The 27,949-nt window shown below is 58.2% G+C and overlaps 1 protein-coding gene across 2 annotated transcripts; it reads left to right on the forward strand.

The window, feature by feature from the left end:
- The first annotated feature begins 566 nt into the window (after positions 1 to 566).
- LOC135419897 (diacylglycerol kinase beta-like) lies at positions 567 to 26,415 on the forward strand. Of its 2 annotated transcripts, XM_064666829.1 has the most exons (25): positions 567 to 689; positions 5,788 to 6,055; positions 8,226 to 8,302; positions 9,336 to 9,501; positions 10,269 to 10,508; positions 11,334 to 11,504; positions 11,823 to 11,872; positions 12,466 to 12,540; positions 12,640 to 12,759; positions 13,645 to 13,762; positions 14,056 to 14,144; positions 14,551 to 14,667; positions 14,792 to 14,890; positions 15,083 to 15,196; positions 15,284 to 15,357; positions 15,478 to 15,552; positions 15,641 to 15,726; positions 15,930 to 16,019; positions 16,389 to 16,549; positions 17,488 to 17,552; positions 18,485 to 18,575; positions 21,232 to 21,433; positions 22,615 to 22,735; positions 22,824 to 22,884; positions 23,554 to 26,415. In XM_064666829.1, exons 2-25 carry the CDS (start codon positions 5,989 to 5,991, stop codon positions 23,650 to 23,652), a joined length of 2,628 nt encoding a protein of 875 aa, XP_064522899.1. In that variant the 5' UTR covers positions 567 to 689; positions 5,788 to 5,988; the 3' UTR covers positions 23,653 to 26,415. The 2 variants fall into 2 exon arrangements, with proteins under 2 accessions (XP_064522899.1, XP_064522900.1); XM_064666830.1 differs by lacking the exons at positions 567 to 689; positions 5,788 to 6,055 and having other exon boundaries at positions 8,226 to 8,286.
- The last annotated feature ends 1,534 nt before the right edge of the window (positions 26,416 to 27,949 follow it).

The raw sequence follows: 27,949 nt of genomic DNA on the forward strand, positions 1-27,949 counted from the left end.
TGGGGATGTGGACAGGGACGGGAATGAGGATGGGGATGGGGATCGGGATGGGGATGGAGATGGGGACAGGGACGAAGATGGGGATGGAGATAGAGATGGGAATGGAGATAGGCACGGGGACAGGGACAGTAATGGAGGCGGGAATGGGGACAGGGATGGATAACGTCGGGGCTCTGGGGCAGAGTGCGGGGTCAGTGGGAAGTGGGGAAATCCTTGCCTCTGTGGGGAAAGGGGAATTTGTAATAAAGGAGTTTTATCCTGGAAACGCGGCTCCCGCTGTCCCCGCAGCTCCCGCCACGGCGCTCCCCGGCGCTGCCCCGGGCCCGGGCAGGGGCGGGGGCGCGGTCGGGGCCGCCGGGCTCTTCCCTCCAACTCCTCCTCCTCCTCCTCCTCCCGCCCCGGCCGCCCGCCGGTGCCGGCGGAGGCGGGCGGAGCGGAGCGGCGGGGCGGGCCGGGCCCGTTCGCATCCCCCCATCCCCGCCCCGCCGCGGGAGCGCGGAGCCGCCGGGCTGCCCAGCGCTCCCGGGCACCGCCAGCCCCGCACCCGCCGGGCTGCCCAGCGCTCCCGGGCACCGCCAGCCCCGCACCCGCCGGGCTGCCCAGCGCTCCCGGGCACCGCCAGCCCCGCAGCCGCAGCCGCCGGAGCGCCCCGGCCGGTCCCGCCGATGGCACCGCGCTGCCGCCGCCAAGTAAGGGGACAGCGGCGGGGGGACGCGGGGCTGGGCGGGGGGAGGCCGGGGACCCCTGTGGGCTCACACCCCTTTCAGTCGTGGGCAACCCCCCCGATCCACGCGGGACCCCCCGCCCCACGCGGGACCGGCTCGGCAGCACACGTCGGCTCCCGTCCGCTGCCCTCGGAGTCCGCGACCCTGCTCGGGCTGGTCGTGACCCCTTCCCGAGCGGTTTGGGGAGCGGTACAGGCGTTGAGGGAATGGGGCAGCGCTGGGGTTGGGGTGTCGGGTTTCCCGGTGCCCGGGCGTTGGCTCAGCCCCTGGGAAATGCTTCCCAAAGGGTGGAGAAGGAGAGGGCAGCATCCTCTTGTCCCCAGGGTGGGGAGCATGGCAGCCAGCGAGCCCCTAGCGCAGCCCAGGGGCTATGCCACCTTCACTGGTGTCTCAGCATGTGTTGGTTCTCAGCCTGGCTATAAAACCACCCATCCTTTGGCTGGGCAGAGGAACAGCCTGATCCAGCCGTTCCCATGTGTTGCCAGGCCAGAAAAGCTCGTTAGTGTCTTTCTTGTTAAGTAAAAATTGCTGGGGCCATTGGCTTTGGAGGGCAGAAGGACCGAGAAGGTACTCAGCATGCCTGGCCTGTGGAAGGAGGCTGGATGGGACTTGTTCTGCAGGTTGTGTTGGGAGATGAAAGGGGAGAAGAATGTATTTCAAAGCTATCAGAGTGCAATGTTATCCTACACAAGGTGTGGTTAACCCATGGTACCCATGGCTGCAGGATTTCCACAGGGAGAGAGCCAGAGCTTCCCTCTGCCAGGTTTGTAGCATTCCTGAAGCCCTGGGCTTGGTGATGGGGGTGGGATCCCAGGGAGAATCCCATCCCCTAGGCTGCAGGGCCAGCATTTGCCTCCCTGTCTGGCATGGGAAGGGTCTTTTCCATGAGACAAGGTCTGGTCTGGCTGGGACCTGCAGGGACAGCGGTGAGGGGATGAATCTTGCTCCGAAGGCATCCTAGCTCAGATCCAGTCTGCTCTGAACTCAGCCAGCAAAATTATTCTCTAAAAAGGCAACAGTAGTAAGTCAGGAAGTTGTTGGTGTCCCTGGGGTGTGAACCGAGCTGTCCTGGCCCTGGGTGGGGGTGTGCTCCAGGGGTGCTGTGCTGGGTCCCCACTGACACAGGGTTGAGCCGAGCCCTCCCAGCGCCCAACTGGGAGTCAGTACACCCACAGCCCAACTCTGGGGCCAGAGGACTGGCTGTGGCCACCCTCCTCCCTGTGTGGGAGAGCAAGGATGCTCTGTGCACCTCTGCCAGCACCTTTCCTTGCCTGTGTGCCATGAAGGTGCTCAGAACTCAAAGCAAAGTTGGTACCCGGCCAGCATGCCTGGCTCTGTGTGGGTGGGTGGTCAAAGGGCCAGGAGAATGTGTAGACAGCAACAGGCTTGGAGAATAGAAAAAGCTGATCCTGAGTGTCCTCTTGGGCTGGCAAAATGCAGAAAAGTGCCTTCTGTCAATGCAGAAAACAGTTTGAGCGTGACTTGGTTGGGGTTTGCTTGCTGCAGTGGGACAGGAGGGATTTACACTCCACCCACCGCCTCAGGGGCCTCTCCCCATCCAACACAAAAATAGGCTGATCTTTCCAAAAGATGGGGCGGGCGGGCTGGAAAATGCCATTCCTGCAGGGACCTGCTGCGCTTTGCCCCAGGAGGAGATGTGTCACTTGACTGTGGCTTTCTGCAGGCCTGGGCAGGGACACAGGCAAGGGCCCGGCGTCGTCCTGCGCTGTGTCCCGCTGCCGTCGGGGAGCCACAGCCTCTGCACGTGCCCCTGTGCGTGTGCTCGGCAGGAGCGTTCCCTCCTCCTGCTGTATCCTGAAGCTCAAGGAGACGGACCATGTTTTTCCTTCCCAAAGGGCATCTGAAGCAGAAATCTCCTGCAGGGCACGTGCTGCAGCCCCATCCACATGCTCCTGTGGAGCTGGTCAGAGGCTGGAGGCTCTGCCAGCACCTGGAAGCTGCCATCCCATTGCCCCCGGTTCTCTGCTCCAGCACGGGCAGAACTAGGTCCCCATCAGTAGATCCAGTCCCGGAGATGCCAGGTGGGTGTCAGTGGAACAGGCCCTCCCAATGCCACGGTGAGCCCCATGGCACTGTGGTGTGATGGAGGAGCTAGGTCCTCCATCCTCAGCAGCACTGGGCAGCCAGCAGCCAGGGGCTGGTGGGGAGGCTTCTGGCAGGGTGTCTGGCTGGAAAAACAGCTCCTCTGCTGTCCCATCGCTGCTTCTGGGAGACTCCCATCCCTGGACACTGGCAGTGCCCATGGGCAGCCCTTTCTCAGGGTTATGGAGATGTTCCTGGTGGCTTGGTCCTGCTGCTTGTCCGGGCTCCACTCACCAACGGGGACTGGCCCATGTCCAGCTCCCGCCTGGCATTTCCCTTGTTGACGTGTTTCAGGCCCTACATGGCCAGGCCCTGGCTCCCACTGAGCCGCGTATCTGCCTGTACCCATCGATGCTCCCCATGGCACCTCCTTCATCACCGGGGCTGGCAGGATGCTCCATGCAGCTTCTCAAGGGCTCCAGCACCACCTAATCCCCTGGGAGGGTTTGGGGGACTCCGGGCTCCCCCCTTTCCATCCTCCCCCAGCCCCTTCAGCTGCCCTGAGTCACGCCACGCCGGTGCCGGCGGAGCGGCCGAGCCCCCGCGCGCGGCTGGAGGGCACGGAGTGAGGAGGGGGAGAGGGGCCACGTCCCGGTGAGTGCTTTCAGGCAGGGTAATCCGGTGTTATTTGTAACACTAGTAGGGAGCTATTTTTAGCGAGAGGCAAATTTGATTTAATAGTACATAATTTGCCGCTGACAATTCAGAGGGCAGCCAAACGAGGAGCAGCTGGATTCCTAAGGAGGCTTTTTCCTGCCCTTCCTGAAATCCGTGCCTGACTTGCCAGAAGTGGCATTTGTTATTCCAGCTTTTGCTGGGGGAAAGCCCCTTGGGATAGCCCAATTAGCTCCGCTTGGTGCCGCCCCATCGCCCGTCGTTAAAAGAAGGAAGGGATATTTTTGCTGCCGTCTGTTATGGGAGGGCTCAGTGCTCCCGAACTCCTTCAGGCAGCTGGAGCCAGCCATGTCCCCCCCGCTTTGCCTTTCCTTCTAACTAGCTCTGTGCTCTCAGCCTCTCCTTGGATAAATTTAGAATGAAAAATAGGTTCTGATCAAACCAAACAGCTCATTTACCAGGAAACATGAAGTCTGTGTGCACTTTTGGGGGTTTCTTATGGATTGAGTTCTTCTGGGCCAGCCTTGGAGATACTTTGGGACAAACTGATCATCCAGGAAAGGAGGAAACACCATGTTCTTGCTTGTGCTTTTCCCAAGATGAAGATTCCCACAAAACTGATGGCAGTGTGGAAAGACATGGGGTAGTTCTTTCCTAGCCCTACCACCATTGCATCCAGCCTGTCCCCAGTTGGTGGCATGGGGACAAAGAGCTGCCAGGATGAGCTGGGATAGCTGTAGGCTGGAGGTGAGTTGCTGTGAGGCCACAGAGCCCCAATGAGGGTGGGAAGGTGACATTTCCTCCAGGATTATGTGTTGTCTCCCCACAAGTGCCGCAGGGCAGAGCAGTGAGGGCACTCCTCCCTATCCTGGGACAGCCATCCCCCCACCACCCTGGGCAGAAGCAGCATTTTGTAGGGTCCCCAAGCTCCACAGCCCTCCAGGCAGCCTCAGAAGGAGCCAAGAAGCCCCAGGCCATGGAGGGGTGGAACAAGGCTCCAGCAGCTGTGTCCTCCCAGGAGGAAAGGACTGAGCAGGACTAAGCATTGTCATGACGTTTAACTCCAGCAAATGTATGCCCAGGGTTTGGTGGGCTCCTCTCCAGATGTGCAGTCACTCCCTGCAGCTGGAAAACCGCTTGGCAGCCATCCAGATGGGTGCTCAGCCCTGTGCTGCTCACTCAGGGGTCACCATCCTCCCCACAGCCCTGAGGAGGATTTGCTCCCTCCTCCGCCAACACCAGGCTTTGTTCCTGGACCACATCTTGCCTGGAGCACTAGTAGCAGCTGAATATAAAGCCAAAATAGCATTAGTAAAGAAATACTGGGTAAAGCCCTAAGAATGAGGGGTTAAGTGACTGCTGCTGGTGCATCCCCTATGTGAATGTCCCTGGGGACACCAACTGGGATTGGTGTGGCACGTGAGACCCGACAACTCCCACAAATGACTCACACACTTTAATCAAATACCTTTTTCTGTGAATGAAGACTTGCAGTCAGCTGCGGGGTGGGTGCTCCTTGACCATCACCCCAAGTCCTGTGACCCCTTTCTCAGCTCGTCCTTGCTCTGCTTTCTCCAGTCCATCTGGAGAGAGCTCAGGCTGGTGGAAACTGGGAGCCAACATTTGGCAGGGAAACGACCCTAAAATGAAGATCGAATTCCTTGGAGAACAACCACCTCCTCCAAATGTTGCCCTTTGCCTGATGACCAATTTGGTTAAATGAAAAAACTAATCAGTTTTGAAGCCTGAAAATGTGTGGGCTGGAGAGGGCCCCTTGGTTGGGGGTTCTCTGTGACACAGATTTTTCCCTAGTACTCGGTTTTGACTGTAGATTTTCATTTACAATGATTTTCTGACGGTCACCACCAGCTTTAGAGGTGGAGTGAGCTGGGAGTTTCATCTCTTTTGGATCCCCTGCCTCCAGGTGCTGTGTCTTCTGTAATTAATTGTGCCCTTCCTTCTGCTCCTCATGCTGGGTTCCCCTGGAAAATGCTGGGGACTGCCCCCAGGGACACCAAGCACTGGGGATGGTCACACAGCGAGGTGCCCTGACCCTTGTGCTCACCCCTCTTTCTACCAATCCCCTGCTGCAGCCCACACACTCCCCTCCCTGTTCCTTGGAGGAAGTGTCCCCCACATCTGCAGTGGGGGGCCCTTCCCAGCTGGGAAAGCACCCTGGCATCCCATTTCCAAGCTCACGCACCCCCTGCCCCACAGATCCCCCTGCTGAAGGTGGCTGTTCCCCGGGGCACTGTGGCAGGGCAGCCAGTGCAGCGGGACCCAGCCCCTGCCCGCCGTGGGCAAGGCTCTGCTGACCTCCTCCTCTCTTTCTGCCCCCCCACAGGGAGGAAGGTGCTGACCAGGTGCCCTGAAGCTCTGGGGTTCACTGCCCACAGGCTCAGCAGGATGATGCCAGCAGTCCAAGAGCCTCCCACGCTCCTCGCAGTGCCAGTGTGACCGGGTGGACGGCGGGGACCTGTGGCACTGAGCCTGGCACGACAGCACAGCAGCTGGTGGCCCTCGCCACGGGCCCTGCTGCCCAAAGATGAGTGATGGCATGTGGATCTCGCTCAGCCCCACCGAGTTTGCCCAGCTCCAGCAGTACACAGACTGTGAGTACCCTCTGCCCCTCCTGGGACAGGGAGAAGGGGGCGAAAAGTCCTGTTGATCTGTGCCAGACTGGCACCCTACGTTTTCATAGTGTCCTCCTGGAGAACTAGGTAACTCCTTAGATTTTGGATGGGGAGGCTGGGAAGGTCCCTGACCCCCAGCACTGGCTGGTGGGGATCCCTGTGCCTGCATGCCTGGGAGGATTTAGCTGAGCTCTGGGGGCTGGACACGTGAGCACGGCTCAGTCCCTCTGAAGGCGGCGGGCTCCCATGTTCGTTAGCAAAGTGAAATGCCAACCAGGAAAGCAGACTGGCTTTTCCCAAACACACGGAGCTGCTCCACAGCTTGCCTTGGGTTGCCAACCCTCTGTGGTAATTTTCCTTAGTGCTTTTGAAGAGCAACCTTCTGCAGCTCCTGCCGAGGGATGGAGGTTGGTGGCACTGCCGGAGGGTTCTGAGGCTGGGAGCAGCTGGAGAGGGAGCCTGGGCAAAGCCCAGGGGTCTGAAACCAAGTCCTTGAGGTCCTGCCTGCCAAAGAGCCGGGTGTGCTCTTCACAGCAGTTGATAGAGAAGCAGCACAGCCCAGGGAGGTGCTGAGAGCAGGGCAGGATGGTCAGGAAAGCCCAGCCAGGATGACAGGATGAAGGAAGAAGGGGTGTAAAATCTCAGGAGTGTTGCTTTGCAGGATTGGCACGACCCTGGGGTGAGCAGTCTGGATGGGGGAGGACTGAGAGGCAAAGAGGACCCCAAGCACCCTCTGAGGCTGTCTTTGGGGACACTGTGTATCAAAGGGATGAGAGTGGGGGCAAGTTCTCCCCAGGCCTCTGCTCCTCATCCAGAGACCTCAGGCAGGGGCAGGCGGGGATGCAGGCAGAGGTGTGTGTGCATTATCCCTCTCTGCATCTCATCCTGCCTCTCTGGAGGATGGGCTCTGCTTTACTGAATCCCAGACCCTAAAACACCATCTGTAACGCTGGGCTCAAAACACAGGCAGCATCTTCATTTCGTTAATTGAAGCGTGGCCAGCAAGGCTGCAGCGTGGGTAGCTGCTTCCTCCCCAGGAGGGTGGCCTGGCACTGGGCTGGAGAGCAGGGCCGGAGGGTCATCCCAGCCCTATGGCCAGGAAACCCCTTTTTGAACACCCTAGACATCCCAGACAGTTGTGGTCCAGTGCCGAGTTCCATCCCCAGTGGAGGGCGGGGGGGATCAGAGCCAGCACAGCCCCCACTCAGAGAGAGGATTTCACAGTAATTAACAGGGCTAGTGTGTCCAAGAACCTTTTAAATGCACGTGCCCAGACATGTGTGTGAAGGTGAAGGCTGAATGTTCCCTCCCCTTGATCTTTTTTTTTCTTCTTCTTTTCCTATTTTTCTCTATTTTGGAAGGACCAATGTCCCTCCAGACACTCCAGCCCTGACAACACCCAGCCAGGGAAGGTCATTACTGCTTGTACAGAAGTTAGCACAGAGCAATCCAAAGAGGAAACGGCCACAGACTTCACCAGAAGAGGTTTAGGTTGGACATGAGGAAAAAGTTCTTCCCTAAAAAGGGTTATCAAGCACTGAAACAAGCACCCAGGGCAGTGGTGGAGTCACCATGCCTGGTGGGATTTAAAATGTGGGATGTAGTTTAGTGGTGAACGCACTGGTGCTGGGTTAATGGTTGGACTCTACAATCTTAGAGGGCTTTTCCAACCTAAATGATTCCATGATTCTATGGATACTGTTCTATTTCTCCCTCCTGGCACTTCCTGAAGGTGCCAGTGGGCAGCCCAAGGCAGCCTCTGGGATGGCTGAGGCTGCCAAAGGGTGCCAGCGTTCACCCAGAGCTCTGCACTGGGGCAGGGACATTCAGGGATGTGCTCAGCATCACCTCCTGAGCAGCCAGGACTGGGGAGTGGTTTGGGCTTTCCTTGCTTTGCTCTGGCTTTGTGTTCATTTTCATACAGGTAAGAGGAAGCTCTCTATATATGTAAAGCTCCCAGGCCAGCTTTCCATAACTGCCCTGCCCTCTGAAGGTGGAAGGGGAAGCAGGGCATGGATGGCCCCTTCCAGGCATGGAAGGATTCAGAAATTGTATATCCAGCAGATAAACCCCTCTGCACCATCCTGCTCGTGGATGACAAAGGGTGCTCAGCGTGGCCGTGCTCAGCACGGTGCCTTTGTCTCCCCAGACTCCACTAAGAAGCTCAAGGATGTCCTGGAGGAGTTCCATGGGGACGGCGTCCTCTCGAGGTACAACCCCGAACAGGTATGGCCCTGTCCTGCCAGCATTCCCCTGTGCTGCTGGCAGCTCCTGGCCCCCTGCTAGCTCCCCCAGCCTGGCTCCCATCCCTGAAAGCAGCTGGGAGAAGGCAAGGCTGGCTGGCTGTCCCCCAACTCTCCCCATGGTCGTGCTCCCAGGACTGGACTCCCTGGCCATCCCGGGGACCATGCACACCACCCCATCCCAGTGATGTTGCCATGGGTGCTGGCAGCTGGCTGCCTTGCTGAGAGCTTTTTGGGGCATTCCCTTGCCAGGCAGAATTTGGGAGAGATTTACTGTTCCCTGAAAAGCAAATTACTTTGCCGGTGTGGTGACAGGAGGGGTCTGTGCCTTCTCACTCTCCCCCGAAGAAGGCTGGGATTATTTTTTCTGAGTAGTGATTTCAGAGAGACCTCTTAGTGTGCCAGCAGGACAGAGCCTTCCACGGGGGCTGTAATCACTAGAATCGAGGCAAAATGAGGAATGTCAGTCGGCTGACCATGGTGAGGAAGGGCACAAAGCTACCCCACTACTCCAGGGCACCACAGGACCCTCACTCCAGCTGGGTCCACAAAAGCCATTGTGGAGGGAAGGCATCATCCCCACACAATGGCAATGATCAGTGGGGAGGGAGGAGGGGAGGAGACCTCAGGAGGATGACAGTCCCCAGGGGCTGGGGGCAGGCTGGAGGGTCCTGCTTCTCTGCCCTTCCCTGCCACTCCTTCAGCTCCTGCCCTGGCTGTTGAGCCTGATCCCAGCACCACTGGCCTGGCTGAGCCACACTGGCACTGGACATTTCTGGCCCTGCTGCCTCTGGGTCCCTTTAGGTTATATCCCACACTGGGAATTGGGAAGCCAGCAGCTTTAGGGAGGGCTGTGTAGCTGATGTGCCTGGTGAGGGGGGCTGAGGGCATGGAGTCCCACCCACACTGGCCACTCTGCACCCTCCTGGTGTGCCTGGGGCACCTCTATCCTCCTCCTCTACACCCTCATGGTGTGCCTTGGGCACCTCTATCCTCCTCCTCGGTCTCCTCCCCAGCCCATCGACTACGAGGGTTTCCGCCTCTTCATGAAGACCTACCTGGAGGCAGATGTGCCTGAGGAGCTCTGCCAACACCTCTTCACCTCCTTCAAGCGTAAGATATGCCAAGCCTCCCCCGAGACCCAGCGCCAGAGCCCCGGTGTCTCGCAGCACAGCACCCTCGGTGAGCCCACCCTGCCACCCAGCTGGGCATGCCGGGGCACCATGGCACGGTGGGGTTGCTCCCAAACTGCTCACGGGGATGGAGGTTGGGGAGTGGCACCTGAAGTGGGTGGCATTGGGGCCAGCACACAACCCAGTTCTTCTCCATCCGACGGGTGGGCTCCCAGGGCCCTTTGCTGTTCCAGGGAGGGATTTCCCTAGGATGGGCACCCACAGGGCACCATGGCACTGGTTCCTCCCTTTCCTTTGTGCATTCAGAGCCCAAGTCAGCATCTCCATCCAGAGTGAGGTGGCCTATGCCCCTGTCACAGGTACTGGTGCAGGCAGCCACCCTGCACTCAGCAGCACCTGGAGCACGGGTTGTGTGCCAAGCACCCAAGTCTGCCTCCCCCAGCCCTTTCCGAGTGGATTTGTGGCTCATGGAGACATCTACTGAAAGGACTATAAATTGCAAAAGGAAAAGGAGAACCTCCCCGGACACTGGACTCTGGCTGATGGTGAAGGACAACATCCTCCCTGTCTGGTCCCAAGAACCGTGGTGGACATCATCCAGGGATGGAAGCACTGCTGGGAGCCACTGGGACAGGCAGGAGATTGAGGGGGCCACCCATGGTGGCTCTCAGAGATCCCTGGGGCTGAGATGCTAGGACAGAGAGGCATGGGGCTAGCAGAGAGGACCCAGGGCGAGCACTCAGCACACAGTTCCTGGAGTAAGGGGCGCAGGCACCCTGGTGTCACACTGCCCCGGGCATATATCTTACTTTGCAGGGATCAATGGGAAAATGCTTCGAAGTGCCCTGGGACGACACACTCCTGAGCCCAAGAGCTGCCACAGCAACGTGGCTGAGCTGCAGCCAGTATCCCTCACCCCAGCATCGATCCCCAGTGCCTCCCCCAGCTGGTCTAGATCATCCTCCCAGAAGTCCACCACCGGCACCGCTTCTGCTCACAACTCCTCAGGCTCTTCAAGGATCTCCTCCGTGTCTCTGCTCAGCCCTCAGTCACCAGGTGAGCTTGGCTGGGACTCCACCTGGGGGGACACGGGCAGTGACGAGCCCTCCGCAGTTTCCGTGCCCTGGCAGTGCAGCTGGTCAGGTCCCCATCACGGCGGTGGTGACCTTCCAAACTCTGAGTGTTCTTGTCATCTTGACACCTTTGCTTGGCAAACTGAAGCCACTGATCCCATCCCACAGAGCCCCCACCAGTCAATGCCTTAATTACCCGGCAGCAGCTCATAGGGAGGGGGAATTGGGGTGGTGAGTCATGGCTGCCCCCTGCCCGGCTCCTGCCAGCCCCCGAGGAGGCAAGCATTGGAAGGGCCCCTCTGCCAAGAGCCACCATCTGCCAAAGGCTGCTGTCGGCACGGGCGGCAGCGAGCGTGGGCTGTCCTGGCACCCCAGCAAGCTGCCTCACTGCCCACTGAGCTTCTTACTCCTTCTAGGTGGGTGCTTGTCCCCGTCAGGACATGTCCCCATGGGCTCTGACTACTCATCCCACCTGCACCTGCAGTGATTGAGGGATGGGAGTCTGTGCCCCAGGGATTGAGTGGCAGTGCCCAGCCCTGATCCAGCAATGGCACCCGGCCCCGGGCCCCCTTTGTGCTCCCAACCCTACTCCAGCAGTGTCACCCAGCCCCACATCCTCTCTGTGTTCCAGCTCTTCTCCTGTGATGGGCCCCAGCCCCACACCCTGTTTGTGTCCCCAGCCCTTCCCCTGTGGTGCCACTCGGCCCCATGACGAGTGGGTCCCTGCCCCCAGAGCCTCCGTGGCCCACCTGGGGATGACTTTGGGCCCAGTGTCATTCCTGTGTGTGGCCTCTCTTCCTGCCCACAGGCACGAGGAGCGTGGAGAAGAGGTTACCCTTCAGCCTGCGGAAGAGCCCCAGCTCCCTGAAAGCCCCCCCTGCTCCACCCCCCACCGCCCTGGCCCAGGTGGTCCACCTGAAGGACATTGTCTGCTACCTGTCGCTGCTGGAGAGGGGACGAGCAGAGGACAAGCTGGAGTGTAAGTGGGACCCTGTGGTCATGCCGTGCGGAGGGGGTCACCTGAGGGGGGTTTGCCCAAGGAAGGGTGCAGAGCTGGATGTTCCTGCCCATTTGGGAAAACCACTCAGCATCCCCCTCTGCTCCTGGGTGCGTTACCCATGCCTGGCAGAGGGGCTTTACTCTGATACCCCCCAGCCCCAGGGTCACATCTCACCCCAGCTGAGCCGGCACAGCATTGCTCCCACCTCAGAGCCCCAGCAGCATGGAGCTGGGTGCCTGGGGTGCCCCGGGGTGCTCCAGGGCTGGGCTCTATCAGCAGCTTCTCTCCTCCCTCCAGTTATGTTTCGCCTCTACGATACTGATGGGAACGGCCTCCTGGACAGCTCGGTGAGCCTTCCATGAGAGACAAAGAGGGGGCTCCTCGGGGGGCTGGAAGCAGGCAGGGCACTACCGAGGTGCCCACTCCCAAGGTGAGGTGCTCTGAGCTGGGCAGCAATATGGGAAAGGAGGAGGAAGGCAGCAGCTGGACCGCAGGGCTGGGAGACGCATGCCAGCTCCACTGCATCCAGCAGCAGCAAGAAAAAATCCACCCAACCAGGAATTGTAGCTCTGCGTCAGGTCATGGTGTTTCAGAGGAGAAAAAATGCACTGCTCCTTCTCCCTTGGGATGTTTTCTCTTTGTTCTTTGGGTATCGCCCTTGAAACCTGTTGGAAATAAAATCTGGTTTGTCAGAATAGTTCTTCCCAGGGAAAACCTACTGCAGATTTTCTTGCACGTTTTCAGGGCAGAAGACCACTCCCAGCACCCACTGAGGACTGGGGTGTCGCTGCCCCTCCTGTGCGGGTGGGGACTGGGGTGGCCTTGGGCATATGGAAACACAAACCTGATACATCCCCAGTTTGGGGGCTTGGGGCTGGACACTCTGCTCATGCCTGAAGCCATTCCTAAGCATCGGGCACCACTGTCTCTCTGTGCTCAGGAGCTGGATCGTATCATCAACCAGATGGTGCACGTGGCTGAGTACCTGGAGTGGGACTCCACTGAGCTGAAGCCCGTGAGTGCTGGGGCTGGGGGCAGCTGGGGCAGATGTGGGGATCCACAGCCAGAGTTGTGGCTGGAATCACCGTATCTCTACATTTTTTTCCTCCTCCAGATCTTGAAGGCGATGATGGAGGAGATAGATTATGATCACGATGGGACTGTGACGCTGGAGGAATGGATCCGGGGTGGCATGACCACCATCCCCTTGCTGGTCCTCCTGGGGATGGAGACGGTGAGTGCCCCCACAGGGACCTGCTTTGGCTGCATCCAGCCTGCCTCCAGCAACAGACTACGCACTCATACACCACCACACAGCCCTACACTGGCCCCCAACCCTTTTGACACCCCCACTCTGCCCCCTTTACCCCCAGATCTTCCCAAACTCAGTTCTGAGCTGTAGTCACTGCCATGCCCAAGAAGGCTGGGCTCACTCCTTGCTATTGCAGCATAATCCAGTTAGATGAATATTTAATCAAAAATTAAGGCGAGCACCTAAAATGGTAACTCCTCTTATGGGGTGAGCTTCAAAGAGCAGAGATGGGGCAGTTGGAACCCCCCTTATTTCTCTGTGGTGTTTTTTCATCCTTTTGGCCTTCATTCTTTCAGGTGCATCCCTGGCCATTGGATGCAGGGAAAAATCTGTGGTTTTGCTCATGGTGCCCATGCTTCCCATGGAGAGGTGGGGGTGGGGGACAGGCTTTCTGGCAGGAAAATTCAAGAAAGCAAGGAATTTGAACTGGCTCCTGCAAAGCACTCTTGCCTGGCCCCAGCTGTAAGAGGCTTGTGCTTTTGTCACCCTGTGGTGATGGCCTGGTCCCAGATGTGGAGTCACCTTCCTGTCAGCCACCAAGATCCTCCCTGTGGCTGGGCTGTGCCAAGGGGCCGTGGGAGCTGGAGCTTGGTGCCTGGAGCTGGACATGCCCAGGGTCTGCATGCTTGGAGAAACACCAGGGAGAAGGGGAGCAGGGGGAGCCCATGATCCTGCTGGGAGCAAACTCCCACAAACATAGTGAGGAGTTTAAGGGGATGAAAAGCCGATAAAAACGGTGGGCTGAGGGCTCTGGGACCCCCGGCAGCAGGGGAGTGACCCCTCACCCTCCACTCTACTGCCCTGCAGAATGTGAAGGATGATGGGCAGCATGCCTGGAGGCTGAAGCACTTCAAGAAACCCGCCTACTGCAACTTCTGCCGCACCATGCTGCTGGGGGTCCGCAAGCAGGGCCTCTGCTGCTCCTGTGAGTCCTGGGTCCTTGCCAGCATGTTGCACCCCCAGGCTGGCTGCTCCCACTCCATCCAGTGTCCTGGGGAGAGGGGACTGGTCCCTGTTAGTGCTGAGCCCTGTGAGTACTGCAGGGTGAGAGGGGAGGAGACAGCTCCTGTGCTGGAGAGCGATGCTCACCATCTCCTTCGTGGCACTTGGGGATATGGTTTAGTGGTAGTGTTGGGGCAACAGTTGGGCTCAGTGGTCTTAGAAGGGTTTTCCAAGAATTCTTCTATGATTCTTTCTATGATTCTTCTCTCTCACCAGTCTGCAAGTATACAGTCCATGAAAGGTGTGTGTCCAAAGAGATTGCCTCCTGCATCAGTACCTACGTTAAATCCAAGAGAAACACAAGCGTGAGTAGACAGCCGGCGCATTTCTGAGTCAGTGGGTCTCCTGGCCCCTTGGTCTCCTGCTCTGATCCCACATGGCTTTTTCCCCTGGGATTTGCCCCTCTCATCCTGGGCAGCAGCTCATGGGCATTCCCAGCATCCAAAACCTTGCAGGATGCACCCTGTCCCCAGTCCCCAGGCACTCACAGGACCTCAGCCCCGAGGTTTGCCATGGTTCCAGGCTGGGGAACAGGTGTCCCTGCTGTGCCGCATGGAACAGCAGGGAGGGAAGTCAGCTGTGTGACAGGCTGGATTGGATCAGTCAGCATCCCTGCAGGACAAGCTTCTGAAATCGTGGCAGTCGCCCTTAGCAGGAGGGAGAAGCCTGTGGGTCGGTCGTGTGCCTGCAGTGTCCCCCTGTGCCCTGCAGGTGATGCAGCACACCTGGATCGAGGGCAATTCCCCCGTCAAGTGCGACAGGTGTCACAAGAGCATCAAGTGCTACCAGGGCATCACCGGCCTGCACTGCGTCTGGTGCCAAGTCACCGTGAGTACAGGGGGCTGGGGCACACCCACAGTGCCCCCTGCACGGTCAGCCTGGGGAGGAGAGGCTCACAGGCGGGAGATGGCAGGTGTCCCCTGCTCAACATCCCTTCCTCCTGCCCCTCCAGCTCCACAACAAGTGTGCCTCCCATGTGAAGCCAGAGTGCGATGGGGGCCCACTGCGGGACCACATCTTGTTGCCATCCTACATCTGCCCAGTTGTCCTGGTAAGTGCCCCTCTCATCCTGGTACGTGACCCTATTGTAGTGGTAAGTGCCTCCCTTGTTCTGGTAAGTGCCCCCCTCCTTGCTGCCGGTGATAGGAACCCATCAGGGCATCACTGAGGCCAGCCTGCCTCCCCCAGGTGCTGGCACTGCCTTCTGGGGCAGTGTGGGCATCCGTACCTCTGTTCCCCAAAGGACAGGCAGTCCCACTGCCGACGATCAGAGAGCGACTCCCCTGCCAGCACCACCCCCGAGGACACCCAAGGCTTCAAGTTCAACTCCACCACAGTGGATGGGCAAGGGCTGCAGGTAGGTTCCTGCACTGGGCTGCAGGTGAGCTCTGCCACTGAGCCCCGCAGCAGGCAGGAATTCACAGCTCCATTTTCTGCCCTCCAGATCAGCCCCCGGCCCGGGACGCACCCACTCCTGGTGCTTGTGAACCCCAAGAGCGGAGGAAGGCAAGGGGAGCGGTAGGTGGGGTCCTGCCCAGGGAGAGCATCCCGCCTTGGAAGGGGGCTGCTGGTCCCTCATGCATCACTCCTGGTGTGGGACTCACCTCTGCAAAGTTCCTCACACCTTTCTCTTCCCAGAGTCCTTCGGAAGTTTCACTACCTGCTCAACCCACGCCAAGTGTACAACCTGGACCGCGGCGGGCCCGCGCCAGGGTACGGAGTCACTGCAGCTGATCCTCTGCCCTCTCCTGCCAGCCCCTGCTCCCCCACGTCACACCTTGTCTCTCCTGGCTTTCTCCAGGCTGAACTTCTTTCGGGACACTCCAGATTTCCGTGTGCTGGCCTGCGGAGGGGACGGCACGGTGGGTTGGATCCTGGACTGCATAGGTGAGCAAGGGACGGCTGTGTTCCTACAGAGCATCATCTGCCTGCATCCTCGGTGATCTGCCACAGATTCTCAATATTCCCCGTGTGAAAGTGGGGGGGTCCTGACAACAGCATCATCCCGGGCTGCCGGACGAGGAGGGACATGGAGAGGAGCAGGAATAAGCTTTGTCAGCCCCCAACCTCTCTTCCCCCTTGAATTGCAGATAAGGCGAACCTGGTGAAGCACCCGCCGGTGGCTGTCCTGCCCCTGGGGACGGGCAATGACCTGGCACGGTGCCTGCGCTGGGGAGGAGGTGAGGCCAGAGGAGCGCTGCCCAGGGGGTGCCCACACTGCCCAGGGGGACCCTCCAGTGTAGCTGGGTGGGTGCCATCGCAGGGCAGGGAGGACTCCTGGGCTCCTGGGATGTGGTTAGAGCTTCATCTCAGCCTGGTGCCTCCAGGCACCCCCTCCAAAAAGAGCAGCCGCTGCTTTCTCAACCCCCCTGCAGCTGGGTCCTGCCAACTTTTTCCATCAGGAGAGCCCCACCATTAGCCAAAATCTCTGCCACTGCTGTGAGGATGTGGCATAGCAGCAGCCCCAGGCTCCCCCAGGTGCTTGACACCCAACTGTGATGTGGCTGTGCTCCCCTTCATCCTCCTTCATCCTCCTCTTTTCCTTCCAGGCTATGAAGGAGGCAACCTGATGAAGGTCCTGAAAGACATTGAGCACAGCACGGAGGTGATGCTGGACCGCTGGCAGATAGATGTTATTCCCAGTGACAGGGAGGCCAACGGAGATCCTGTCCCATCCACTATCATCAACAACTACTTCTCCATTGGCGTGGTGAGTTCCATGAACCAAGGATGGGTCTTTCCCTCCCTGTTCCTCCTTGCTCACATTCCCGACCTCCCTCCATCTCCTGGCCTTGTTTTTCTGGTTTTATTTTCATTTGCAATGGCAACACTTAGATACGTAAGCAGGCACAGGATTTCTCTTTTCCACTGGGAAAAATGTGAAAGGAGCTTAAACGGGGTTCAAGGGAAGTTTGGGGCCCCAGAGACGAGGACACTTCACCTGCCAAGACAGCACCCATCAGCAGAGTCCTGCTTTGGTGCTCAGACCCACGTTCCCTCATGCTTTCCTGACCCAGGGGAGTCTGGCAGCCCTGTGCCACAGCGTTTTCCCCCAGTGCTGGGGCTCAATCCTGAGAGCAGGAGGGATTTGGGAAAGCCCTTCTCTTCCCAGGGGCTTGCAGCACTTTTGTCCTGGGCCAGGGGTGCCGCCATGGTGTGGGCTACCCACTTGCAGCTCTATGGGATGCTTCTGGGTTCACATCAGCTCTTGCCAGGGGGTGTCACAGCAGGTGGCATTTGGTGACAGCTTCTGATTTGGACTCAAACACCCCCACCCTGCATAAGGAAAGGGTGTGATGAGCTTCAGGAGAGCTGCCGCCCTGCTAGGGGAGCTGTCAAGGTGCAGAGTGTCCCTGGAGCCCCACTGCCCCGCTGGTAGCCCTCTCTCCCCCCTCAGCATCCCCTCAATGTGATGAGGGAAGGGAGGCCAAGTGCACTAATTGCATCTCACTTAACAAGCTTTGGGAGGAGCCTGGCTCAGGGTCCCTCCACAGCCTCGGCATGGCCGCCACACCACGTCCTTGTGCCACGGGGGCCAGCGATGACCACGAGGAGCTGAGCTCCCGTACCTTGGCGTATGCCCACAGAGCACAGAGCGGGGGTTTCTGTGCTGTGCCACTGATGTCTCTGTGCTCCCACTCCCCACAGGACGCCTCCATCGCCCACCGCTTCCACATCATGCGAGAAAAGCACCCTGAGAAATTCAACAGCAGGTAACAGCTTCCCAGGAGCCCCCCGGAAAGCTGGGTGTGGGGGGACACCCTGACACTGCCATGCATCATGCCAAAGGGACTTTGTGTTTGGTCAACCTTAGGGGACAGGCAGGGCATGCACAGGGCATGGTGGAGGTCCAGGGCAAGGCTTGGCAGAGGTTTGGGGTGCTCCTTCAAGCCCTGTGTGTTGTGTCAGGCTGCTTGAACTTGGCCACGCACCCAGTTACGTTCATTCATGCTTTATAATTAGCATGGAATTCCAGGACAGGCAGGAGCAGGCCAGGCAGTGAGGGCAGGGCAGGCAGGCAGCAGGTCACAGCTCGCTCCTGCTGTGCTTGGGGCATGTGGAAATGGGGTGATGGCAGCAGGAGCTGTGGCTTGTGATCCCCATCCCCAGGTTCAGAAATACCTGCTAGAAGAATCCTGAATGGATGAAAGTGTCTGGTTCTGCCCTGAAATTCAGCTCCCTTCAGCTTACAGCTCCTCACAGCTTACAGCCCCCCATCAAAGCCTGGCACAACAACTGATGCAGGGGATGAGCCATGGTCAGGGGCTGCCTGACATAGTGCCAGGAGGGTTATGAGGTGTGAGACATCCCCTCCATGGGGTATCCTATCCCCGGCAGCCTTGTCAAGATATACTGGCCTGTCCCATGCCAAGGGAGCACCCAGCACCCCCATCCTCCCCCTGCACAGGGTGTCTAAGCCAGGTCTCCCTGAGCCACCCCTTGTCCCATCACACAACTCCCTAGGGTCGTGATGCTGGCAGTTCCTCTCCAGAATGGCTTGTGTCCCCATCCATGGCTCATGTCCCCATCCATGGCTCATGTCCCCAGCACAACAACTCCAGACAATCTCTGGCAGCTCATCTTGCTGCTAACTGGGGCAAGGCACCCCTTCCAAGCAGGATGCTGACATGTCTCTGTGCCCCAGGATGAAGAACAAGCTGTGGTACTTCGAATTCGGAACATCAGAGACCTTTGCAGCCACCTGCAAGAAGCTCCACGACTATGTTGAGGTGGAGGTGGGTTTCCTGGGGTGGTCCCTGGCTCCAGCCATGGCACAAAGGCTTTTCGGGAGCTGTTGGCCATAAGTTCCTCAGGCAGGGCTTTTGACTATTTGGAGAGAGGGTGCCACCATGGCTTTGACCCCTCACGGTGGTAGGAGGACACAGTGGCTGGCAGGACCCCCCATTCCACCACGCGGCACTTGCTGCGAAGCCAGCCAGCTGCAGGCAGAAGAATAGGCCTGTATTCCCCACTTCCAGCTGTATTCGAGAGCGTGCCTGGAATATTCTCTCTATAAACTTCACGCTGCTCCCAGCACTCGTTGGATGACATGGAAACAGCCTTTAATTAGAGCTGGGAGGAGGGCCCATGGTTGCTAAGAGCGCTGTCACTTCTCCGGAGGCGCTGGGGGGTTCGGCCGTAAACTTCCGTCTCTCCTTATCTCCAGATAAACCACCCTTTTATAACTTAGGCTGGAGGGTGAGGGGAGAAAAGCAGTGCTTGCTACGAGAGACTGGTGGGAATCAGAGCAGGTGGCGGGCACAGGGGTGCTGGCGGTGGGCAGAGAGTGGGCAGAGCCTGGAGAGCTGGCCCTGCAGACTTGGGGCCATGGGCAGAGCAATTTTTATGCCTGTTTCTAGTCCGGGAGTTTCATCCCTTCCCAAAGCCCAAGATGGGTAGCTGCACCTATAGAAGCTGGTGGGAAGGAGCGAGAGCAGCATCAAAACCATCTCACCCCCCTCCCCATCCACGCAAGCAGGGTCCCAGGGTAGATAAAGTCTGTGTCTGTGGGGTTGGATGCTGCTGGAGATGGGCATGAGGTGCCCCCCATTCCTTGCCAGGTGCTCCCCACCGAACATCCCCCCCAGCTGAGTCCACTGGCAGGAAAGTGTTAATCCCACAGTATATGAAGTTGAAAGCAGCAGCCTGTCCTCCCTCGGCTCCCAGGCAACTGTCAGCCTTGCAGAGAAATGGCAGTTTTGTTTTGGAAATTGGCACTCATTCCCTCTACGACTCCTGGAAATGAATTTGCTTTTTCCCCCAGCTGCAAATTTCTCCTTCCAGCCTCGCTGCCAGCACGCCGTCAGCTGCCCCTGCTCAAAGGGCCCATTGTAGCTTGCTGGCACGCAAACCAGGGAGGACTCCACAGGGAGAATCGCTCCTGCCCGTGGGTGTGTGGGCAGGCGTGGGCAGCTGTGGGCAGGAACAGGCTCCTGCAGCATCCCATCGTCCCGCACCCTGGGCAGCCAACTCACCCCCATCCCACCGTGGCTGGGTTGGTTCCCACTGCCTTGCAGGCAGGTGGGAAAGGTGCCTGCAGTTGGGGGTGATGCTCAGGCTGTGTTGTCCGTCCCACAAGAAATCGGAGCCCTTTCGCTTGGTACCCACTGCTCAAGCGTTGAGGTCTTTTCTCTTCCTACAAATCATAATATCATTAAGATGTATTGAGAATGAAGTGATTTACATCCTTTCCAAGCCCTGGAGAAATAGTTCTTCCCTCCCAGACTAGAAGATTCCTGCGTTTTGCTTTCAGTGCAAGGCTAAAAATAAGATCCCGCAGCATCAGGGCAGGCAGAACAGATCTGACACACCGAGGTGTTTCCTTTTGTGAGCGTCCAGCTCTGCATATAGGGGGTTGGTGTCCTCAGCCTTGGCCAAGAGGGAGGTAAAAATAAGCTCCAAACCTTTGCTAGAGGAAAACAACTGGAGTTAGAGCAACAGTGGGGGCTTATCAGCCCATTTCATTCCTCTTGGCACAGCAAGTGAGAGCAGAGATGCCTTTGCATCACCAAGAGGCAAGGAAAAAGCTGTGCTGGGATTTGCTGAGGTGCAGAGTGGCAGGCAGAGAGCAGATGCCTCAAGGAAAATAGGAATGCTCTAAAGAAATTCCACTTGGATGGGAAAGCAGCTGCTTCCACCAGAGGTATCTAGGAAGGGGATCCGCGTCTGGATAGTGTGAGAAGACCTGAAGTTAAGAAATGCATTTCCACGGCTGCTGCCTTCAATCCTGTGGGAAAGCTGCAGGAAATGGATACTTTTCCTTTTACAGGGAATTTTCAGCCAGGGCAGTCCTGCTGTACAACAGCAAAACCTGGGATGCCAGTCCTGTGTGCTGTCTTGTGGTTTTCACTCCAAAACCTGACATTTCTCCCTCTGACACCTTTCCCATAATTTCCTTCCAGCCTCATTTCTAGTTTCCTAGTGTCTCTTGAAAACAAACTAGTTTGAGCTGTTTTTTGGGCAGCCAAACTTTCCAGTCCTTTGGAGTCAGTTTGAACAAGGGGAGGTGGGGAATCATGTGCTGGAGCTCCTTGGGTGGAAGTCACTTCAGGGTTGAGGTGATGTTGCCTCCTATTTTGGGTCACAGCACTGAGCCCAGCCAAGCTTTTCTGTGATCTCCCAGGAATCTACTTTTTAAAACTGCCATTTTGGACATGTAGTAAAATTTCTATGGAAATAGAGGGGAGAGCAGCACAAGGAGGGTGAGGTGGTGGCAGTAAGCTCTAGGAAAGCAAAGCGTGTGGGGGGTATTTGCATCTCCAGCCCCAGTCACCCCAGCGGACTATCCAGTGTCACACTGTGCTCCTGTGGCGGGGAGAGGAGGCTGGGCTCCGTGGTGATGGGCACCAGCCCCCCAACCCCACATTCTGACACTGCCCACGTACTTGGCAGTGTGATGGGACCCTCCTAGACCTGAGCAACATGTCCCTGGAGGGCATCGCTGTCCTCAACATCCCCAGCATGTACGGAGGCTCCAACCTCTGGGGCGAGACCAAGAAGCAGCGTGGTTACAACCGGCTGGGCAAGAAGGCGCCGGAGAAGGTGCCCGGCACCGTGGTCACCGATGCCAAGGAGCTGAAGTTCTGCGTGCAGGGTGAGCCATGGGCAGTAGGGGAGTGTGTGGGGTTAGCACGAGGGCACTGGGCACCCCCAGGTCTGGAGCAACAGCACTGGAGGGGTTGTTACTGGCTCACTGTCTTTTGGGGTGCCAGGGTGACCCCACAGTGTGTCAAAGGAGGAGCTGGAACAGAGCTGCAGAGCTGGCATCGAGGGCTTTTGTAAGCATCTCTTCTCAGGCTCTGCCACAGCGCTGCCAGCATGGATGTGGGGTTCAGGAGCAGCACAGTGCCCACACTGTGTCCTGGCCAGCACCTTGCACTCACTGCTGCAGTCACCAGTAGCAGGGCAGGGGCAGCCCCAAGTGCTGCCAGCATTCCCCAGTGGGTAACAGTGGGCTAGAAGCAGCCAGCAAAATAGCAAAAGTGCCTGGATTTTCCACCCACCACTTCCCACAGCCTGGGTCTGGGGTTGGAAACAGCCCCCCTGTAATGACACTGCCAGAATGACGGTGTCATATCCCTGACCATCACTGGCTCTCCCTTGCTGGGTGAGCCAGTGGGAACAGGCAGCAGGGAGTGGGACAGAGCAAAAGCCAGTCCCAAAGGCACTGTAAGGGACAGCAGGGTCGGTACCCCGGAGACAGCCCCACTTGTGGGTGGGTAGGATGGTATGGAAGGCTCAGAGCGCTTCTCAGGGGTGGAGTGGCAGGGGTGTGTGAAAGGTAACCCTGAAGGATTGAGTTGTGTCAGAGCTGGGTGCCCTTGCTGGTGGCCCAGAAGAGCAAGATGAACTGGGATAAGGGGCTATGCCCAGGGATTTGAGCAGATTTCTCACGGTGAGGATTCTGCCATGCATGCTGGCTCCTGGGAGGCTGCAGCACCCCTGGGCACCCAGGGAAGGGGTGTCACCATTTCATACAATGCAAACAGTTGAAGGGCTGCTGGGGGCACCCTGCAGCCATACAGGCCTGGGTGCTATTGCAGACCAGGAGAGTTTTTGCTCCAGAGATTTTGGATAGCAGCGTTGCCCAGCACTGCAAACATCCAGATTGGTGGTCATGGAACACAAAGGACATCAGGACACATCCCCCCACCAGCCCTGCTGCACTTCAGGACAGCCAGCAGCCCTGCTGTGCCGGCCCTGATGTTTCGCATGATGGCAGAAGGTAGGTAGGGGATCCCTGGGGATGGGAACTCAGACCCCTCTCTCTTGCAGACCTCAGTGACCACCTCCTGGAGGTGGTGGGGCTGGAGGGTGCGATGGAGATGGGGCAGATCTACACGGGGCTGAAGAGTGCAGGGAAGAGACTGGCCCAGTGTTCCTCTGTCACTATCAGGTATTTGTCCCTGTCACAGCCGAGCACCCAACCAACAGCAAAACCTGACAGCTGTGTCACCCCTGTTCCCTCTCTTTGTGCTTTGCAGGACGTCCAAGCTGCTGCCCATGCAGGTGGATGGGGAGCCCTGGATGCAGCCGTCCTGCACTGTGAGTCCCTGGGGAGGGAGCGGGAAGCGGGGGTGGGCAGGGGCTGGCAGGATGTTGGGATGGGGCAGCAGGGGCTGGCAGGATGGTGGGATGGGGCAGCAGGGGCTGGCAGGATGGTGGGATGGGGCAGCAGGGGCTGGCAGGATGGGGCAGGAGGGGCTGGCAGGATGTTGGGATGGGGCAGCAGAGGCTGGCAGGATGGGGCAGGAGGGGCTGGCAGGACGGTGGGATTGGACAGCCTTGCCTCCTGGCGGCAAAGCCTCTGAATTTGAAGGAAGGCTCCTACATATGCTGGCGGGTGGCCACAGAGCCCAACCAGCTGTGACTGTGCCCGTGAAGGCCCTGGACTCATGACAAGCCATCGTGGGAGCTGTGGGGACAGGGACACCCTCATCCCTTTCTGGGTCAGCGGACACAGGGGGGTCCCTTCCTGGGGGAGCTGCAGTGGTGTCCCCCACCATTCAGCAGGCAGCTTGCCCAGAGGATAAATCCTCTCCCCATCCCACCACTGCCTGGATGTGATTCCAGAGCTCTTTGCCCTGGTGCTAGGTGCTGAGCTGCTCCCAGCTTCCTGGGGTCACTCCCCAGGGTCCTGGGGCTGGGGGATGCCCTGGAGGGCTCAGAGCCCAGGACCCCCTTCCTGAGCTGGGTTTTTCCACTTCTTTTTAGGTCAAAATTACACATAAAAGCCAGGTGCCAATGCTGCTGGGCCCGCCCCAGAAGAGCAGCTTCTTTTTCCTGAGGAGGAGAAGCCGAACTCGAGATTAAACAGTATCCAAGGAGCCACAGCCTGGAGGCTCCCGGCATTCCAGCCACCGCCTGCTGCAGGGGGTCCCCAAATCCCAATTCTGCTGCTGGGACAGAAACTCCCCCTCCAAGCCCAGCAGGGATTATTTATCCTGGGAGGATCTTGGAGGCTCCTTCCCAACCACCTCAAGCATCTTCTCCATCTGGGATGGAAACAGTGGGTGCAGGCAGACTGGCATACAGGGAGAACATTTGCTGGAGCAGCACTAGGACTGGGATTTTTTTTCCCTTTATTTAAATACCCCCCAGCCGAGCTGCGAGTGAACATGCTCCTGAGGCAATGCCAAGCTCCACTTATTTATTTTTCACCCTCCTGAAGGCCATTGGATGTCTTGCTGTACTGGCTCTCTGTCCTCCAACCCTTGCAATGGGAGGATTATTTATTTCCTTAAACTAGAGGAGCCTTCTCAGCCACTCACCTCTCTGCTGTGGGGGTTAAGAGAGATGCAAAGAGCCATTGCTGCCAGCCTTGTGAGCCACAAGGCATGGGACAGGCTGGAGACTGACCGTGCACAGGGACAACTGTGGGGTGGATGGGAGGAGACTGTTTTGATGGGGAAATGGCAAAAAAAGGGATTCTGGGGGGAGCTGCCAATCCTGGGAAACCTCTGTGCCCCAGCTCTGGGCTTCATGTTCATATTTATGTATTTATTTAGCAAACTTTGGTGGAACTTTGGGGGGGTCACCTTTTTATGAGCCCAGGTTGGACACAGATACCACCTCCCTTCTCTGCTGGCTGTCCACCATGGCACCTCCTTCCACATGGACTTTCCTCTCTCCTAAAGCCTGCCAGCCAGCACCAGGGGCTGGGGACCCTGAGGAGAGACATACAGCAGCTCTTCTCACTTGGAGGTGTCCTTGCTACTTTTCAACACATCTGCCCATGTGCTTCATCAGGCTGGTGCTTTTCCAGTGCAACCAGTGCTGCCTCTGATGCTCCTGGATGGCTGCGGGGAGCAGGGGAGAGCAGTTGCACCTCGGTTTCTGTGTGGCCCCATCTCCCTGAAACCCACTCCAAATCCAAGGAGTCTCGTGGTTGCTGCTGCCTGCACAGCTGGCAGAGCCCAGCTGGGATGCACGAGCAGGTTTTGCTGATGTCACCCGTGGATGGAAGGATCATGTGATGCAGCTTCTCTCCAGGATGCACAGGGACCAGAAAACGGATGAATGCATGGAGGCTGTGGGGGTCTGGATGGGCCCCCAGGACTCAGGAGTTGGCAGGACTGGCCCATAGAAAGGCCTGCTGGTTGCTTCTGCAGGCACCCACTGCCTCCAGCGGTGGCCCCTGCTCCCAGGCAGCTCCCTTAGGTCTGGTGGAAGCTGCTTTGCTGCTGTGAGCAAGCTAGGAGCAGTATGTGCCCCACTGATGTCACCTCTGGCAGGAAAACTGATGCTTGTCCCTACTATGCCCCTGCCACAGAGCTGGGACAAGCCACCCTGTCCTCCCCAGAGTCCTAGTGCCCATCCTGTCCCTCCTGATGCTGCAGGTCCCCATTCAATAGCATTCCTCTGGCAGTGCAGAGGGCGCTGCCATTATTATGTTTTGGAGTGAACGATGAGCTGAAAGGGAGGTGTTCATGACCTGCACACACAGGCACACTTCACCAGCAGTGCATAAACCCACCCTCCTCCTCCTCACCCGAGGTGGCTGTTAATGAGTAGCCAGGTGAAAGCAGTTGGAGCAAGGCCAAACAAAACCCAAGTCCCATGAACCAGCTGCCTCCACTTCCCCAGCCCGTTCCTGAGGGCAGCAGCGCCTCACAGCCCCACACTTGAGGAGGGTGAAAAAAACCACTTCTGCCATCTCCAGAGCTTTGCCAGCAAGAGGGCAAGTTTGTTCTGTGGGATGGCAGCACACCAGGTCAACAGGTTTGGTTCTGTTTCCCACCCAGCCTCAACCTGGGGTTTTATCCCACTGCCTGCATGGAATCAGCAGTGCTCCTTGCCCCTGGTCACAGTTTACTGGGCTCGGGGCAAAGAGCAGCACTGGGGTCCCTGCTGTGGTTTGCTGTCGGTGGTGGTGGAGCCAGGGGAAGCAAGCCCATGTGCCCATGCCCGCACCCATGGCTCTGGCAGCACCATGGGCAGGGAACGCTCCTCTGAGCTTAAATCCAGGGGGGAGTGCTCAGCCGTGTGTCCTGCAGGGCATGGAGAGCCCAGGGCCACCAGTGAGACAGCGATAGGTCAGCACTGGTCTGCCAGGAGTGGTGGCAGAGACGTTACCTTTGATGGTCAGGGAGAGGGTTCCTGCCACCTGCCCCAGGGGACATGGCTCCTACCTGCTCCCACCCTGCCAAAGGCATGGTTCAACAGGCATGGCAGCTCCCAACCTCCTTAGTCTGAGGATGCAAAGGTCCTCAGCCCAGGAGGGACCCTTCAGTCCAGCTGTCCCTGGCTCCAGGGAGGAATATGCCATGCAGCTGAGGGACACTCGAGGCTCTGAACCCCTCTATTCCCCTCAGTGTCTACGAGCTCAGCCCAGTTCCCAAGGGCATGGGATAGAACAGAAACTCTAAACAACAGCCCCAGACACCGGTGCCAGTGCTGCACTGGGGGACTCCCAAGAGCTGGGAACTCCATTGCCACAGGAGCCCCAGCCCCCTCCTTCTGCTGTGTGTGTAGCTGTGGTTGCCTGCATGGAATGGCGTCCGTAGCGTAGCGCGTGTTACTGTGTACACCTGGACTGCTGTGGGCTTGCCTCTAATAAAGGTGGTGATGAACATCTCGGCTGGTCCTGGGGTGATTGAGGGTGATTCCTGGCCGGACGTGGGGTCCCCACCTTCAGGGACTGAAACAGGTTGTGCCCAATCCAGGGTGCTGGGGCTGAAGGGGTGTTGGCAGCGGCAGCGCGATGGAGCGGCGCTCAGTGGGAGCTGCATCCGGCTAAATTTGGAGCCTGTAAATTTTTTTTTATTTTTTTTTTTCCCCTGAGTGGGCTCTAAATTTAGCAGGCACCCAGCTCCAGCCCCCTCCCAGCCTTGGCTCTCCAGGGGCTTTGGCTCTTCCCAAGGCACTCCTGTGACCTCTCACCTGCCTGTCCCACAGTTGCACTCGGCCCCATCATCTCTCACCATCCCAGGGGTACTGAGCAGCCCCTGGACAGCGCGTGGCTGCAATCAGTGTGGGTCACACACTGTGCACCCCAGCTCTGAGGTGACCCAGCTCGTCCCAGCAGCCTGCCGTGCTTCCCAGACCGGGTTTTGCCACCCACCCGCCCATGTGTCATCTGCTAATTTTACCTGCGGTGATTTAATCCTGGTTGCCTTCGTGCAGAGGGGAAATGAGAGCACCAGCACCTGCAGAGCCCCCCGGGAGTGGGCTCCAGGCAGCAAGGACACCCCGTGCCCTCTGTGCACTTCCTGCCCCCAGCACACAGGCACCTGGCAGGTGGTGTATCCTGGCAGCCCCCCCGCCATTCCACCCAGGACACGATGGCAGATGAGCTACCTGCCAAGACCAGCATTATCCCTGGGGGGTGGAGTTGGCCCTGAAGGGCTCTGGAAGCTCATCAGTAACCCAGCATCGACAGAGGAGCTCCCACCAGCAGCCCAGAGATGCTGCACAGGTCTCACAGGACACCGACAAGTCCATGACCTGAGGCTGAGGATTTCAAACTGGCCAGGACAACCCTGTACCAACAGGCTTCCTAACCCCTGGGCAACTTCCCAGCATGCGAGCAGAAGTCTCCTCTCCTTCCTTAGCTGAGAAGAGCAGTTTGTAACTGAGCACTATCCCTCGTTTTTGCCTTCTCCAGCAGTAACTTCCCCGTCCACAACAATGTGAGGCCTCCACACAGTCCCTTTATCCTGCTGCATCCTCCCTGAGCAGCCACTGGCAGGTCCCCGTGGCAAGTATTACCACGTTCATTTTCAGATGGGAAAACTGACGCACTTAGCATGGAAATGATGCAGGAGAGGCCCTGGCAGGACACAGCAACACCACTCTATCCTAAACTCATTCCCAAACCTCTGGGACATTTGCAGTCCTGCAAGGGAATGTATCCATGAACTCGCTTGGAGGGATTTGTAGCACGGGCAACCCCAAAGCCCCTGCAGATGTGAACTATTTTTCCCATGTCCCTTTCTCTAAGGCAACCCTGGCTCCAGCGTGCCTGCAGAGGAAAGGCTGCCCAAGCAGGCACTCAGGCGTGGGTTAACGCCGGGCTCGAAGGGGGACTCCTGTGATGCCACCTTGCTGGGGTGAAACCACCTCCCAGGAAAGAGGAGGGGATCTCACGGCCTATGCAGAGGGGTCCCCA

This window comes from Pseudopipra pipra, chromosome 10, assembly GCF_036250125.1.
Source record: "Pseudopipra pipra isolate bDixPip1 chromosome 10, bDixPip1.hap1, whole genome shotgun sequence".
NCBI classification, from domain to species: Eukaryota; Metazoa; Chordata; class Aves; order Passeriformes; family Pipridae; genus Pseudopipra; species Pseudopipra pipra.

Coding starts and splice junctions, on each gene's coding strand:
- LOC135419897 (XM_064666829.1), top strand. CDS start 5,989: ATGAGTGATGGCATGTGGATCTCGCTCAGCCCCACCGAGTTTGCCCAG. Junction 11,505..11,822: donor AGCAGAGGACAAGCTGGAGT/GTAAGTGGGACC, acceptor TCCTCCCTCCAG/TTATGTTTCGCCTCTACGAT. Junction 14,668..14,791: donor GCGTCTGGTGCCAAGTCACC/GTGAGTACAGGG, acceptor CTGCCCCTCCAG/CTCCACAACAAGTGTGCCTC.